At 42.1% G+C, this 17988-nt stretch overlaps 1 protein-coding gene across 1 annotated transcript in view; it reads left to right on the top strand.

Moving 5' to 3' along the window:
• The window catches only part of LOC126235011 (uncharacterized), a 473551-nt gene that overhangs the window by 169775 nt on the left and 285788 nt on the right, over nt 1–17988 (top strand). The window contains exon 15 of the mRNA XM_049943746.1: nt 15938–16092. Within this exon, the coding sequence (XP_049799703.1) occupies nt 15938–16092 (155 nt within the window). The remainder of the gene's footprint in view (nt 1–15937; nt 16093–17988) is intronic.

Here is a 17988-nt window from a genome sequence, read left to right as displayed (position 1 = left end):
TGCACTCACATCAGTCAGTCATAACAGTGCAACGACACTTCAGGACGAAGTTCAACAAAGATCCACCAACTGATAACTCCATTCGGCGATGGTATGCGCAGTTTAAAGCTTCTGGATGCCTCTGTAAGGGGAAATCAACGGGTCGGCCTGCAGTGAGCGAAGAAACGGTTGAACGCGTGCGGGAAAGTTTCACGCGTAGCCCGCGGAAGTCGACGAATAAAGCAAGCAGGGAGCTAAACGTACCACAGCCGACGGTTTGGAAAATCTTACGGAAAAGGCTAAAGCAGAAGCCTTACCGTTTACAATTGCTACAAGCCCTGACACCCGATGACAAGGTCAAACGCTTTGAATTTTCGGAGCGGTTGCAACAGCTCATGGAAGAGGATGCGTTCAGTGCGAAACTTGTTTTCAGTGATGAAGCAACATTTTTTCTTACTGGTGAAGTGAACAGACACAATGTGCGAATCTGGGCGGTAGAGAATCCTCACGCATTCGCAATTCACCAAAAAATAACGTGTTTTGTGCAAACTCACGGTTTAAAGTTTACGGCCCCTTTTTCATCTGCGAAAAAAAACGTTACAGGACATGTGTATCTGGACATGCTGGAAAATTGGCTCATGCCACAACTGGAGACCGACAGCGCCGACTTCATCTTTCAACAGGATGGTGCTCCACCGCTCTTCCATCATGATGTTCGGCATTTCTTAAACAGGAGATTGGAAAACCGATGGATCGGTCGTGGTGGAGATCATGATCAGCAATTCATGTCATGGCCTCCACGCTCTCCCGACTTAACCCCATGCGATTTCTTTCTGTGGGGTTATGTGAAAGATTCAGTGTTTAAACCTCCTCTACCAAGAAACGTGCCAGAACTGCGAGCTCGAATCAACGATGCTTTCGAACTCATTGATGGGGACATGCTGCGCCGAGTGTGGGAGGAACTTGATTATCTGCTTGATGTCTGCCGAATCACTAAAGGGGCACATATCGAACATTTGTGAATGCCTAAAAAAACTTTTTGAGTTTTTGTATGTGTGTGCAAAGCATTGTGAAAATATCTCAAATAATAAAGTTATTGTAGAGCTGTGAAATCGCTTCAATCATTTGTAATAACCCTGTATTTATCAGGTCACCACTTCGTCCCTAATATTTGGACCACATTCGTAGCATTAATTCACTTCATGATATCACTGTAAACAGTTCACACAGTAACCCGCATTATAACACACCGAGAGACTCATTAGTACTGCAACTATACTATTCACACAACTTGACTACTTGTTAGTGCCGCTACACCGTCTGATGGCGCTAGCAGTGTGGTAGCAAGGTTTATCTCTCCGGTTTCTCTCTCACTTTCAACAACACAACCATACGACTATCATGCACTGTCTGATGGAAAAGACACAGACCACTGTTGTTTTCGTCTAAGCATGGTTTAGTACGGTCTGAGCGCTCAAAGTCAAAGGTGTCCTTAGTAACCGCAAAACTAGTACTAGATTCAGTCCAGTGTACCGTACTCATGGAATTACAGAAATCATACAAAGGGAGAAACATACTGACTTCAGACAGAAATATATTGCAGTTTTTAGCAACGGAAATCTTTTAGCAGCCTAGGAACACCGTCGGAGAGTAAGGACACAGGTTCCCGACGTAATCCCGGTTCGACGGGCCGACTGTGATCGCCGAGCAGCGAAACTCACCGGACAGCGCCATTAACGGATAAGAAAAACAGCGGATGCAGTACTGGTGGCGTCGTTTGGATGTTTTGACAGCGGGCAAGAAAAGGGTTGTATTTCCGTGATTAGCAGCAGAATCACATGACCAGCCATAAGCTCGTCTCCGGTTCTCAGTGCACTACTAATTACCAGAAAGTGGCATAGCCTGCTAACAGTAAGCCACGCATACGCTCCTCTCTTGTCTTATAACGGCAAGTCGTGTTTTATGGCCAATAAAATTTTGGAAAGTTTACTAGGATAAAGTAGTATCTGCTCCGAGGAAAGACACTTAGACGCGGCGGAAACATCGGTTATTTAAGTATTCCAGTATTTTGTTTTATAAAATGGGGTGGCAGTATAGCCAGAAGGATTTTAATCAGACATTGTGGGTGACGTTTACGCCGTCGTTTCGTATCGTATGAATGTGAGAAGACAAGTGCAACGCAATGTTTCCCGAGCTGCAACCTCGTCTCAAATTGTACTAAACGCTTGATGTCTTGCTCCGTAAACTGTTGTAGACTACCTGATAATGTGATATTTTCTTTCTGTTGTCAGATGGTGACCATAACATTCCACATGAACAGCGAGAGCTGTGCAAACAGCCTCGGTCGAAATAGGCACCGACGTCCATTAACGGTAGTTTCTGGCCGAGACCGATGGAAAAATGGATTTTTTTGCATAATTTTCATCCCTGTTTATATAGATTATGCCTACAAACGGACTTTTTAATTGTGAAAGTAGTTCAGATGTTACAGCGTGTTGACTGTAACCGTGCGCCAGCCGAAATATAATCAGATGAATTACATGAATTAGTTCAAGATATCAGATGAATTAGTTGAAGAAAAGATTCGACCAGTATAGAAATTCCTGTCCAATGAAGATTTGCTTGAATGACACAACTGTGCTAATATGCAAGGTGACAACCAGTACCAAGGTATGCATTTGGAAACTAGTACCGAAAGATCTTTAATGTGGGGCAAAAACTGTTGAAATAGCAGAATACATAGCTGCAGCTATATCTAGCGAACGTTATTCATATATTATGAATACCACAAACGTGTTAGAAATCGTCACAGGGACGAACAGCAGAAACCTGACAGAGTTATCTGGCAGGAAACGCGTGGCAGCCGCGGAGCAAGGAATGTTTCACTTTGTTAAAAGAGTCCGGATTGAAAAAATACAGCGCCAAATTTAGAACCACAGCATGGGCGTTTTTCTCGAAACAATATTTTTCAGCCGACAGATTAACCGATTCGTTTTATTTTTTAAAATTGAAAGATAGTTAAATTTAAGGGGCATTAGGGAGAGTTTCTTTTAATTAGAATTTTAAATACTCTCTTAAAAACAATGAGATTTGCACTCTCCAGCGGAGTGTGCGCTGATATGAAACTTCCTGGCAGATTAAAACTGTGTGCCGGACCGAGACTCGGGACGTTTGCCTTTCGCGGGCAAGTGCTCCACCGACTGAGCTACCCAAGCACGAGTCACGACCTGTCCTCACAGGAGACGAGGTAATGGCAACATACACTCCTGGAAATGGAAAAAAGAACACATTGACACCGGTGTGTCAGACCCGCCGTGCAGGTGAGCGCCACAATCAGGACTGCATACGACCGAGGCACACAGGGCCAACACCCGGCATCATGGTGTGGGGAGCGATCTCCTACACTGGCCGTACACCACTGGTGATCGTCGAGGGGACACTGAATAGTGCACGGTACATCCAAACCGTCATCGAACCCATCGTTCTACCATTCCTAGACCGGCAAGGGAACGTGCTGTTCCAACAGGACAATGCACGTCCGCATGTATCCCGTGCCACCCAACGTGCTCTAGAAGGTGTAAGTCAACTACCCTGGCCAGCAAGATCTCCGGATCTGTCCCCCATTGAGCATGTTTGGGACTGGATGAAGCGTCGTCTCACGCGGTCTGCACGTCCAGCACGAACGCTGGTCCAACTGAGGCGCCAGGTGGAAATGGCATGGCAAGCCGTTCCACAGGACTACATCCAGCATCTCTACGATCGTCTCCATGGGAGAATAGCAGCCTGCATTGCTGCGAAAGGTGGATATACACTGTACTAGTGCCGACATTGTGCATGCTCTGTTGCCTGTGTCTATGTGCCTGTGGTTCTGTCAGTGTGATCATGTGATGTATCTGACCCCAGGAATGTGTCAATAAAGTTTCCCCTTCCTGGGACAATGAATCCACGGTGTTCTTATTTCAATTTCCAGGAGTGTAGAAGCTGTGAGGACGGGTCGTGACTCGTGCTTGGGTAGCTCAGTCGGTGGAGCACTTGCCCGCGAAAGGCAAAGGTCCAGAGTCTCGGTCCGGCACATAGTTTTAATCTGCCAGAAAGTTTCACTGTTTTAAAAACTTTTGAACACATAATAACATGCCAAACCATTGACATGTTTTTAAAATAGCTGCTTTTTACCGAGGTATTTTTCAAAACCTCATCTTGATGGCCCCCAAGTTTAATTCTGATTTAAGAATTTTCTATTTTTATGGATATCGGAAATCGCCATGAGTCTGTACAACATTTCGTGCAAATCACGACGCGCCACGAGGCGCATACTTTGTCGAGGGCTGCAGCCGCCAAATTGCTATGAGATAAAAAACAGTTTTCCGTACACGGATGTATGTATAACAGGGTGGTAAAACCACGATCGTAATAAAAACTATCCTTATGTGAAAAAAATTCAGAACTTCACCCTTGTTTCTTGCCTCTCGACCAGAACCTCCCTTTAAGAGGCGATGCCTACTGGAAATGTTGCTGGAAAAGATTCCATAGCTCCACTGGAAAAACTCTAACGTTGTTATAGAAAAGCAGAATGGTCATCGCATGTAAGCGCGTCATCGTTTTAGCCTGCTTCCTTCCAACTTCGCAAGCCTCGCGAGAGTGTGTGTTTCGTGCCGGATTTTAGGCGACGTGATCTTAATTAGGCGCCCTCCGGGCAGTCCCACGCTGTCGGGGATCAGACGCACCCTCTGTTCCTGGAACCGTTGCTAAGACCTGTCGCTCTAGTGGCGGTAAAAGAGTGACTTCTGTCAATTAGGACCTGTTCCATCCTGCGTTGTGTAGCCTCCACCGAAACGAAAATCGAAGAAATTCGTGGTACCGATGACCGATGGAGCCCCTTCACTGCCAACAGAAACTTTTAAGGGCGATATCAATAAATTCTCTTCAAGCATTACTAAGCGTTAAACATTTACTCAGCAGCAGTAACACCGCTTGCTGTAGCGAGTTCATATCTCTAAAAATGGCGACAGAAAACGTTCAAATAAGTTGAAGGAGAGTTCACTAGTACCGATCTGCAAGCTAATGTTGTGAGGAATTATAAACAAAAATCCAGATAAGTCCATGCCGGAAATTGAGAATTTCGACTGATTTTGCTTGTTACCTAAATAGATATTGGCAAAATATCAAAATATAAGACATAAATGGCCGTAACATTTGATTCCATTGACTTTGAAGCTTAAAGTTTTATACGGCCAAGGGATCTTAGACCTCAGTATGTGACATAAATTTCAACTTGATACGTCGAGGGGTTCCTGAGAAAAAGGGGTCGTAACACTCACTAACAGGCGATCAGATAATAAATGATAAGAAAATATTTTTGTGTGATATTATTACGAATTAACGATTTTCGAATTTTTTCCTTTACTTGTATTTGTACTCTTGCTTCCTGCCAAATTTCATGATTGTAGGTCAACGGGAAATAACCTATGGGTTTCGATGAGTGAATCGCGAGTATCAAAATATGTGACATAAATGACCGTATCTTTCGTCTGCACTGACATAAAAGTCTAAATTTTTATACGGCCCAGGGACCATAGACCTTAGTATGTGACGTAAATTTCAACGTGGCACATCTACCCGTCCCTGAGAGAAGGGTTCTTAACAGTTAGACAGACAGACATACAACAAAGTGATCCTAAAAGGCTTCCATTTTTACCGACTGAGCTACTCCTCCCGAACAGGCCATGAAGGCCCAACGCTACCGACAGGTCGCCATGTCATCCTCTGCCCATAGGCGTCACTGGATGCGGATATGGAGGGGTATGTGGTCAGCACACCGCTCTCCCGGCCGTATGTCAGTTTCCGAGACCGGAGCGGCTACTTCTCAATCAAATAGCTCCTCAGTTTGCCTCACAAGGGCTGAGTGCACCCCTCTTGCCAACAGCGCTCGGCAGACCGGAAGGTCACCCATCCAAGTGCTAGCCCAGCCTGACAGCGCGTTCCTTCGGTGATTGACAGGAACTGGTGTTACTCCTGCGGAAATGCCGGTGGCGGCAAAGCTACGCAACACTAAAAGGCTAGTATTTTTACAGAGGAGAAACGATCTGGTGTGTGAGTGACTTCAACATCGAGATCATTACTAATTAATATGTTTTAACATCTCACCATCGTACGGAAGCAGTTTAAGCATAAATATGCTTTCGCTACCAGTGCGTCACTGAACGAAAATTACTGAAGTTCAAGACGTTAGAATCACACAAGTGAGCAATCTCTGCTATTCCAAGAAACCTCTTCGCCCTTCTAGCCTAAGGCCACCACCACTTTGTCCATCCACACTTTCTTTGGTTCCATACGTCGACGCTCTCTCACCAATGCTCTGTTGCCATGAAACTGAACTGTCCCCTACCGACTTCGGTGACGTACAAACTGGTATGTTTGTTTCAACGGTCTTGTAAATCCGCCTTTAATATGAGGTTACTAGCGAAACGTATACAAGCTGGCGTGGAACTGGCACTAATTTGTACAGTGTTTATTTGTATTGCACTTCGGTCATCTCAGTAAAAAGTAAGACCCTGCCGCTTCAATAACTAGACGTTGCATGTTATCTATTGCAGCATATTTCACTCAGGCACTCAAGTTCTTAATACTATAAATGTACATCATATAATCTTATACGTAATGGTTACAGGTTATTGAATGAATAAAATAAACGAGGCTACAGTTCAGAAAGTAATGAACAGCGAAAGAAACTAGTCTCAACTACTACTGTACATTCTTTGCTAGATATCGATTTTGGGGATTGATGAGACTTTAGTAGCACTTTCTGTTTCTCAGCTCTTCCGCAATATTGAGAACGTGTTGGTGATGGATCTGCGATGCAGTACGTTGATACATTATTGCACCATTGGCATGGTCTCTCTGTTCTTTTTTCCCGTAGCTTGGCTGTGGACAACGTAAGCCAAGGCGACGAGAACACCCTGGCTTTCGATTTTGGAAGTCACCTCTCGTGGTCTTACGCCAGTAGCCCAAGGATCAGCGACAGGTTTTTGATACTATACAGAAGCCCCTTTTTATTTCATTGCACTATATTATTTCCCATAAACCCTACTGTTATGTGTGATTTTGGTACTTTAACTACAAATTTTGATTCCACGCAGTCTCTTTCTTTGTGTTACTGCATAACTTCTGCCCCTGTAGGATAATGGTTCCTACGTATCTTTAGAAAAATCGTTTTATGCATCTTCTGTTATATTTTAGTTGCGAGATGGATTATTAGTATCTTCTTAGTTCACAAAGTCCCTTTCTATAGCTAAATAAAAGGCTGCTTATTTGGTTTCCAGATGAGCTTCGCATCTTTTACTTCCGAAGTAGCTTTAGTGGTGATTTCATATGCTCCTTTTCTTACATGCACTGTGATAGATATATGTTTGATTATTCTGTACAGCACAGATGTGCTACTCTTCACATTTGCATCCACATTTCAGAGTTACACTTTACAGTTTCGGCACTGTGGATTTAAAAGAGTAAATACTCGTTCTAAAACACGCTAGCGAAAATGCGAAGTGCATGTGCGAAATGTACATGTAATTGCCATGAACGGGACATCCTGGCCTATATGGAAGAATCAAACAGTACCATAGAAGTAAAAATATGATAAGGAACGTACTAAATCGTCATTCAGGATAATTCGAAAAAGTAAACAAACGCCTGTGGAAACCAGACAGCCTTTTATTTAGTCGCAGAGTCGTAATTTGTACGCTAAGAAGATGCTAGAATAATGTTATTTCTCGTTCAAATATTTTATGTTTCCTTCAGTCTTACACGATTCTTGTGAATAGTTGTGGTGTTCTTAACTTTATCTCCTTTTGTAATATTCATACCTTATCATATGGCATAAGACTGTAATAAATTTTATCTTCCGACTATTAGTTAATTCTGATCTTATTTATATAGTAGATATCCAGTTCAGTGCCACCCAACTTTCTGGAAACGATCATATCAGGTGCACATTTAGTCACACATGTTATTCGATATGTACGGAAAGTTCCGTGATTAGAATTTTTCGTTTGGTGAAGTTTATTACGTAAATACTATTTTTATGTCTTTTTTTAACCAAAATAGTTTTAAATTACGAAAATCTTACGAGTATAAGTCATTTAATAATGTGGGTTCATTTTATTATGCGGCTCTACTGGAGCATTACATACGCTGTTGTATATATCTAGTTCCTTACTGAAAACCGATTATTATTTTTTTTCTTTTTTGTTCGAGCATCATCCTGTTCAGATTTTCATAATACTACAAAGAGCTTTAAAAGACTCAGAAATGTGACCATTATGACTGCTCTTGTTTGTATACGCTCACCTAACCTAGTCCGAACTCATGTGAATATCAAACGCATTAGCAAGAATTCAGAATAAAGTGCAGAAAAAACTTATAACCAATACCTGTCATAGAACAAACTTTAGTTTTTCGGTAGCATTAAAGTTAACCAATCACGAGCCTTACCACATTATTTTCAGTTCATTAAGTCTGATACTTGGAACTAGAAACAAAAGTGTATTTAACAGAATTCTAATACATGTATTATTCTGTTGGACAATAGATGAGAGATAGAATTTACGGTTTGTAGCTATAACTGCACACACAAGCTTATAAATACAAGAGGTTTTTGTATAAAAGCGCGAAAAATACTAACAAAAATGATTAGTTTTTTTTTTAAATAGGGAACATGCTTTCGGCAAACCCATTTATAGAGAGAGGGATTATAAACATGTCAGCGAAGTTGTGAGTAGTTAGCAGTATCACATTATTTCATTCACTTGTAACTTACTTTGATGAGGCCGTATTATACATATACCATTCCATAACCGTATAATTACATTACATAACAATACATTTTAATTACAAGCGAAGAATATGGTGACATCGTACATAACACTGGGGTAAAAACTTACTGTTTCGTACAGCACAACAGATCCCCTAAATAACAGCCACCTACTTTATACATGTCTAACAATGATGCAATTATGTCGCTTTCTTTGAACGACTATACAGGCGGCTTCAAACATGAGAATTAATCCGATTACACTATCCTTCAGTCTTTCATAAACGAAGGATTTTAAACATCATCAAAGGAAGGAATAGAATGACCTTTAAATGAAATTGCTCTACTCTTTGTAAGACACCAGTAACACTAATATATTAATGAACAGCCATCTTTTAATACTGAAAAATCAGCGGCATTGAGGATACATAGTCGTTTGCGGCTAGACGATCTCTGTGTCGTTGCTTTTCTAAGATCTGATGATGGCTGTGAAGCTGAGACAGGCTGTCTACTCAAATACGTATTCACATGGAGAAACGCGACAATCCGCGAAACGAGGCCACCACTGTCAATACGGCGACCGAGAAATGTCGCGCTGAGGTGCCTGCGGTAAAAAACCCCAAAGCGAGCGGTTCTCCGCCACATCTCCTCGCTCATCACTTAGTGCATGAATAAGCTGTCATTTATAGCATTTTCTAGCAAGCGAAAAGCAGAACTGGTTTTTACATTATGTGAAAAAACAAAAAACTGAATCGACAATCCTATTGCCGAATCGCTAGTTTCACCCATAACTCATCAAGATTCATATAATACACATTCCCTAAATCATCATGTTCTGATGTTTACTCTGTGTTGCGTGTCTACTTGTAAATGTAATACTTTTCTGCCAAAACTATTGGCTTATTGAAATTATCCACGCAATTATGTCATGGATTGTTTGTAAATTCGCAATGTTTCGTCCTCGACTGCGAAATATATCATCAGCGGATCGTATCTTCGATGTGCGAACGAATACGTGCAACAGGCCGTTAGTGACTGAAGTGAGTATTCGTTACAGAATGCATACGTACAGAACTGTGACCTATTTTAAACATTTAGTAAGTTTGTTCCGTGTTCAGTACATATCATGTCGTAGGATATACAACCGCTTATGTTTCGTTTACAGTATCGTGCCATTTACAATAACAGATAATGTTTTCTTCAATTCGTTTTCAACCTGAACAAAAGATGCTTGCTGAAATTACAACTTTTTTTCATGAACTTATTGCTTCGAGAACTACTGCCTAAGCACCCATAATTTCTGCAAAATGTATGGCATGAAAGATTCGAGGTAAAACATAATATAACTCTACCAAATACTATATCTCCATAAATATTTTCAAGAGAATTTGGGGAAAATGGTAGCATTTCATATCTGAAGCCATCTGTCGTACAGAAAAATGAAAATCAAAGTAGTCAAATACACAAGAAACTGAATGCGAGTATATTGAAATGAGATTTCCATCTCTTCCTTCAAAGAGACTCAAACTTCGATACCAAATGTTTTGATTATCCTAAGACGTTCTTCAAGTTGTCATTTTTATGGCACTTGCAGGAGAATGAACTAAAATGACAATGTATTCAAAACACACGCAGAAAGACTTTCATTTTTACAATACAAAAAGACAATAGTTATACGTTTCTGGATCATGACCGAATGGAGTAAGATAATTTTTCTTCCAAAGATTCTCATAAGTGTTAAGAAAATTCTGAAGCTAGCTAGTATTTAGATTTGCAAAATTAGTTCAGGAAATTAATTCTCTCTTCTAAAAACAGTGCACACATATCCATTTTTTCGCGTCCTGTAGTTACATATACAGTACGAATTTTATGACATCACGATGGCTTTATCTTACATACAACACCTACTTACAGTTGAGAACAATTTCTGTTCATAATCATCTCTTTGAAATCGATTCCTCTGTGCTAGTTTGCTCAAACTTCAACCTTAACGGGATAGTCTCATCCAGTCTCTTAATTCTGGTTATTTATTGCTTAGGTAGATATTGTACAAAAGACTCTCAGTAAGTGATACCCAATTTTGACTTTTACAAGTTGTAAAGTTGTATTGTATATATTGTACATAAGAGTTTGATTGACATATCGAGTACTTGTACCAGGGAACATGAAGCACCAAAACAGCTTTCCAATAGTATAAACATGTTCCTTTCTGAAGTAAAAGACTGTGTTACAACAATATTACATTCCATTTTCTTTCATATGGAGTTCTATAGTACTACGCAAATTGTATATAAAATATTCCTCAAACACCAGTACATTATATATTATTTTGCATAACTTCTAGCTGATAAGTTTTTCTTGTTATGAAAAATAGCTTTTTGTTCCATGGTCAGTAAATGAAAGTGTGTCGAATAATACCTAAGACTAATCTACAGTATATTCGGCCTCATATAAACATTGGATTATAAATGTTATTATACAAAAGGAAGTAATCAACATACTCCAAAACATTTATTTTTTATAAAATCTTAAGCAGTGAAGTCTACAGTGTATTTATCCCTTACTGTTTCCATATACGTGTGTCATAGAACAGTAAACTTACCTTGTCTGCATTTCATTTTAGTGATATTTTATCGTTAACCCATAATCTTGACTTGACTGATAATGTGATGATACTAACAACGAAGTGTGTTACTATTGGATTTAGATCAACATTTGGTAAAACAACCTGTCCTGTTGCATGAAGAAGTCCGTAACTGCCTGCTGGATATCCTCGTACGAAGGAAATCGTTATCCCATTTCTAAGGATCGATAGCGTTATAATCGCATGGGGAGAGAACAGGACTGTTGGGTGGGTGCTCGAATGAATCCCACTTGAGTTGGTGCGTAATGGATGAGGCTGGCCTCCCAGAGGGACTGGCTTCTTGGGTCGAATCGCGACCAGCATAGTATTTGGAGCACCATTCCATAAAGGTGGTAGTCGAGAGACATGCTGTGCCATACCACAATCTTATTTCACCAGTGGATGTCTACCGGTGTTTGTCCTTCGGCAGTCAAGAAAATAATAACAGCACGTTGGTCCTGTATGGACGCATTTGGTAATAATGTTGCCAAAGTTCACGTTTCCACATTTATAGCACTCACGTCAGAAAGACTCTAGTGCCTTAGTAATCTGTTGCCTACATATGGGTGTTATATACCCACGCCAGAGTCGCGCTCGTTGCATACACGCTGTAGCAACTCACTCAAATGGAAACATTTTGATTGCCGCTTATATTATACGGACTCATTTACACATAATAATTTATTAAAGTTCGATTTCAGATAACATGCATCCATTTTCAGATTACCTAAAGGAATATAAATTTAAGGATACTGAAAATAATGTTCAAAATGTACAGGGTGTGACACGGGAGACGGACGGTTTTGAACTGCGTAGTACTGAGGGCGAGGTGATGGGAGGTGGTCGTGGTGGAGATAGTTCAAGAAATCTAGATAAACAGCTACACTCATAGAATCCTTGCAAATAAGGATGAAGGTACCAGTTCGTCACAGAGATTTTAAAAAGAGTTGAAAGAGGATTTACCATAAATTTTACACAGTTTTTATTCATTCCACGCTGCTTCATCGCTGTGCAAAAGTTCACCAAAGGTGTTGGTTGGCGAGTGACTGTGTGCCAATTTGTCGATAACTCACGACCAGGTGTTTTCTGTTGGTGAGAGGTCTGGTAAACCTTCTGGCTAGAGCAACAGTCGAATGCACTCTGTGTTGAAAACACCACGAAGACCTCGAACCACGACATTAACATGTCGAAAATGTAACACAATCTATCCAGATTAGGAGCTACATGACTCTGAGACGATCTTGTTGGGCACCCAATGGCACTCCTCACCATCATGAACAGTCCTCTGGCCGTTTGACAATTACGAATGAAACCTGGCAACGTTAGTTCTTCTCGAAACCTTCTCACGTGGATGAGTTCGCCTTGATGCTGTACCCAGAACCAGGACTCATCTGGAAAGACGTCGTGTCCAGTGTTCTAGGGTGCACCAGTGTCGATGTGCTTCCCTCTGCTGCCACATCAAGACAGGCCGCAATTATGGCCAGCATGCTGACGGTCCGTGGCCCTCCCTTGGATTCCTGTCTTGCTGTAAACAATCCCATTTCCCGAACACGATACAAGAAGTGGGTTTACAACTGGCGTGGCTGAGAATTCGGCTCGCGAGTGCCATAGCAGCCTGGCTGCACATTTCCCCAACTGCTACGGCATGCTGTATGAGCATAAGGAGGAGGAAACCATTTTATATTTCCCATTTCTCAACAAATACATAAAAACCTAATTATCAGTATTTAATTTATCTGGCGCAATTTTCGCTTTCTGCTTGCCACCTTACAAATTTTTTCGTAATCGAAAAATGGTTTTCACACACATATGTTGATCCAAATGTTCTAGCACATATGCAAGCTCATTTTGGACACATGGAAACTCTGCCTTCCCCCTACTTATACCTCCCGAGATCACGAATGTAAAATTAGAGAGATTCGAGCGCGCACGGAGGCTTTCCGGCAGTCGTTCTTCCCACGAACCATACGCGACTGGAACAGAAAAAGGAGGTAATGACAGTGGCACGTAAAGTACCCTCCGCCACACACCGTTGGGTGGCTTGCGGAGTATAAATGTAGATGTAGATGAAACGATCTAGACCTTCTCGACTATTTTAATGTAAAAGGATTTGTATTTAAAACAGGAATTAAACTGCAGATCGATCACTTATATCTGCACATGCACATCGGTGCCTTGAACTGAAACGTCAAATGGTCTTGAAAACACCTTGAAAATAAATGTAAGATTGGCAGTGTCCTCAAAACCCTTAGAAAATTCTCCTTGTAATTCTTTCAAGACCACAATGAACTCATCAGACCTTACGTTTTTCTTTAATGCCAGTGAGGTTAGCTATGTTTTTTTGTCAGAATTTTCCCTTCTATAATGCGATTTTTTTTTTTAATTCAGCGCCATCAAATCAGACTTGTTTCTCACCTTACACTATCGTTCTGCGAGCAGTGTGCAGTCTGCGCTCCTTTTTCCTTCATAAATTCAGCAATGTTGTTGTGGTCCTCAGTCCAGAGACTGGTTTGATGCAGCTCTCCATGCTACCCTATCCTGTGCAAGCTTCTTCATCTCCCAGTACCTGCTGCAACCTGCATCCTTCTGAATCTGCTTAGTGTATTCATCTCTTGGTCTCCCTCTACGATTTTTACCCTCCATGCTGTCCTCCAATACTAAATTGGTGATCCCTTGATGCATCAGACTATGTCCTACCAACCGATACCATCTTCTAGTCAAGTTTTGCCACAAATTCCTTTTTTCCCCAATTCTGTTCAATACCTCCTCATTAGTTCCGTGATCTATCCATCTAATCTTCAGCATTCTTCTGTAGCAACACATTTCGAAAGCCGCTATTGTCTTTTTGTCGAAACTATTTATCGTGCATGTTTTACTTCCATACATGGCTTCACTCCATACAAATACTTTCAGATACGACTTCCTAACACTTAAATCTATACTCGATGTTAACAAATTTCTCTTCTTCAGAATCGCTTTCCTTGCCATTGCCAGACTACATTTTATATACCCTCGACTTCGACCATCGTCAGTTATTTTGCTCCTCAAAGAGCAAAACTCATCTACTACTTTAAGTGTCTCACTTCCTAATCTAATTCCCTCAGCATCACCGGATTTAATTCCGCTACATTCCATTATCCTCGTTTTGCTTTTTGTTGATGTTCATCTTATATCCTCCTTTCAAGGCACTGTCCATTCCGTTCAACTGCTCTTCCAGGTCCTTTGCTGTCTCTGACAGAATTATAATTCAGCAATAGCGAGTTTTAAATCGGAAAGTCGTTCCAGGCAAGCCTCTTGACTTAACCAATGTATTCTTTAGTAATATATGAAGTCTCCATGCTCTTTGTTCAGTTCCGTTGGAAACAGTTGCAACTGACAGTGAAATAATGCAACTCAGGAATTTTACTGTTCATACCACCTATTTCTTCAAGTGCTTCTGCAAATTTAATACAAAGTGCACAACGAGTCCTGTCTGTCAATCCTTCTAATTTTTTGCTGTTTCCTTGTCAGCTAAATCTTTAAATTACTTCCTCATAGTACTGAAATATCATTTCATAGAAAATTTGCAGCACTCATCGATTATGCGACTGCATAATAGTTACTTAGAAGTCTCATCCATCATTTCTGTCATTTCCATTCAGTTTGGAAGGCTTGTGACGATATAGCGCTAGACATCTTCTCTTTGTGCAGACAGCTGCTGCACGTATGAACGTACTTCATACCACGAACAAATAACTAAGAGTAAACATTGCTGAACCACGATCTGCCAAACTGAAAGGAGGTGCGCCGACCGAAAAATGTCACACCGCAATACTAAGTGTAATATCGCCCTTTCCGGGTACTTCTGAGAAGGACTGAGCAAAGCCGAGACTGGCCGAGCCGCGACCTTCACGTAGCACACACATTTGGCTCACGTGCTGTTTGACGTGGCATGGCCGGCCCTGCTCCACGGTACAGCTCGGCCTAACGGGCAACATGTGTGCCCCCTCTGACACTAGTCTCGCGGGGACGCCAAGATTTTACGTGGCAGAGCATGGTCCTCCTAAATCCGTGCAGTCCATATTCGCATGACATTCACTGGGTCCCTATCAGCACGAGGAGGAATTTTACGCAACAGTAAATCTCAATCTCGAATGGTCACCTTGTTGCCGCTGTGGAAATCGGAAGCATGATGGTATACGTCTCTATTTCTTGTGTAGGACATAACATGACCTTCTCACAAGCAAACAATATTCCAGTAAGATTTATGAATGAGAAATCCGCTCTATAATCTCTCCTTACAGACAGAATGTAGAGATATAACACCTCCCTACCTCGTGCGGTTTCGCTGAAGGGGTGTTATCCAAGCATGTGGTACATTCATTCCTATCTGACATTTGTTGCATGCCATCTTCCTGGTGTTGTAATTTTAATGGCAGTCAGTAAATATTCTGAGCACTTGCTGCAGATCTGTATTTCCATAGAAAATACGATCGTCATAATTTGTACCGCCCAAGTTGTTTCATGCCGCGTCTGTTGTGTTCGGCCAGCTACAGCGTAGAGGGCAGCCGTGACGATCTGGACAAGATGCTGGACCAGCACCCACTGTCGCCCGTTCAGAACCACAACAGTAGCAACCACTCCAACCATTCCAACCACGCCGGCGACGACCACGAGGAGGTGGAGGCACGAGCGGTGGCTGGGGGTGACGAAGAGGAGGAGGAAGAAGAGGAGGAGGAGGACGAGGAGGAGGACGAGGAGGCGGAGGACGACCGCCCCCCCGCCGCCGGCCACCACGACGCCTCCGCCTCCGGGGAAGACGAGGAAGTGGACCAACAGCACAGCCGCGCTTCCAGTCTCGGCTCCCCCGGCGATGCTAGGTGAGTATTCGTACTTTCAGCTCCACCTTCTATTTTGTGTTTATATCTCAACACGTCTTTCATCGTTCTCGGTTCTCTCCGTAACGGCTTCCGTTACGTACGCTCGCAGAACAAATTGTTAGTCAACCGCTTAAAAACACACTGGTCGCGTTGTAGTGTGCAGGTGGTGTAGGACTGGTACCAAGCGTCACGTGACTCCCTACCTCTGACCAGGGCAAGGCAGTAGTGTTAAGGACACTATAAGTACGAGGCGTATTTGGAAAATAACGTCCGATTAGACACGAAATGGAAACCATTGTGAAAATCCGATGGAACTTGACAGAGACGTGTTGGGCACTGTCTTTGCTGTGCCTGTACATCGGTTCACGTCGCTCTTTTCAGTTCAGAGAGCAAAGTGATCACGTAGAAATGCCTAAAACAACAAGTCTGCCACCAAGTATGTGAATATGGTGAGAGATTTCGCCTGAAGCTATGCAGCCCACATAACATAAATGTTATGCGTTTCTTTCAATGAAGACGATCCTGCAGCGTCTTCGATGGGAAGCGTCTGATCACTCAAAATATAGCCCTCAATTTGTTCTCTCCGCTGTTCATCTCTGTCCACATGAAACGCTGGCTACGAAGACAACATTCTGACACAAACAACGAAGGGCAGAAAAGCGTAGGGAACTGGCGGAAAGTACAGGCGGCTGCTTTCTGTGACGAAGGTACTGGGAAGTCTGTACAAAGCCACGACAAATGTGTCTGAGTCGGAGCGGCGACTATTTAGAGAGGTAGCTGGAAGCTGTGTCTAACTCTTAAATATAAAAAAAATTTTGATTTTCACTGTAGTTATCATTTCGTGACCTGTCGGACCTTACTTTCCGAACAGCCTTCGTACAAAGTATCCGGACTCTAGACTCCGATATCAGGTGTCCTCACCCTCTTTCGCCTTTATGGTGGCTTGGACTGTGCTGGGGGCGATAATTGTGAGACGTTTGAATCTCTGTGGTGGAATGGCAGCCCATTCTTCCTCAAGAGCCGAAATCAGAGAAGGTAGTGATCTCGGATGCTGGGGTCTGGTGTGAAGTCGACGTTCTAATTATGTTTACAGCATGGTTATTATTAAACTTGCTACCTGAGCCATTGTAGACGGGAAACTATTTACCATTTGGGTACCCAACTTTATCGGAAAGATGTGCAGATCTGGACCTACAGGATTTTTTTTCTTAGTAGTGTTAGTGACATGATTTGCTGTTAGGCTCCAGTACTATGTGTGGCAACATAGATTTACTCGTAAATCTGTTTTATCAAAACAACAACAATAGTCCTGACGCACTATTCGTAAGGTCACTCGGGATCTTCATGACGCATGATTGGACGATCGTTCCAGACTATGTGGCCACCAAGATTATCAGATTTGAACCCCTGTTTATCGAATGGACACTAACAGACATTGGATGTTGAGGACTAGCATATTGATGGCTGCAGCCATCAACCAACAAGCAATGTTTCGGGCCGCGTAGAGCAGTCTCTTGTGTGGTTCCAGGCCATCGTGAATGCAGATGGTCGTCACACTGAGCAACGTTTGTAACCTAGAACGTAAACATAGTACGCAATTTACAAATAACACCCTCGCATGTGGAAATTAAAGTGTGTTTCTTTCTACCGTTTATTCGTTTTCTCTGTTCCTCATGACCTTACAAATGTTTCCACAAACTTTCAGTGTCCTACGAGCCCTC

This window comes from Schistocerca nitens, chromosome 2 (genome assembly GCF_023898315.1).
Source record: "Schistocerca nitens isolate TAMUIC-IGC-003100 chromosome 2, iqSchNite1.1, whole genome shotgun sequence".
In the NCBI taxonomy this organism is placed as follows: domain Eukaryota; kingdom Metazoa; phylum Arthropoda; class Insecta; order Orthoptera; family Acrididae; genus Schistocerca; species Schistocerca nitens.
The sequence above is the reverse complement of the archived record's forward strand: the minus strand, read 5'-3'. Positions and strand labels throughout refer to the sequence as shown.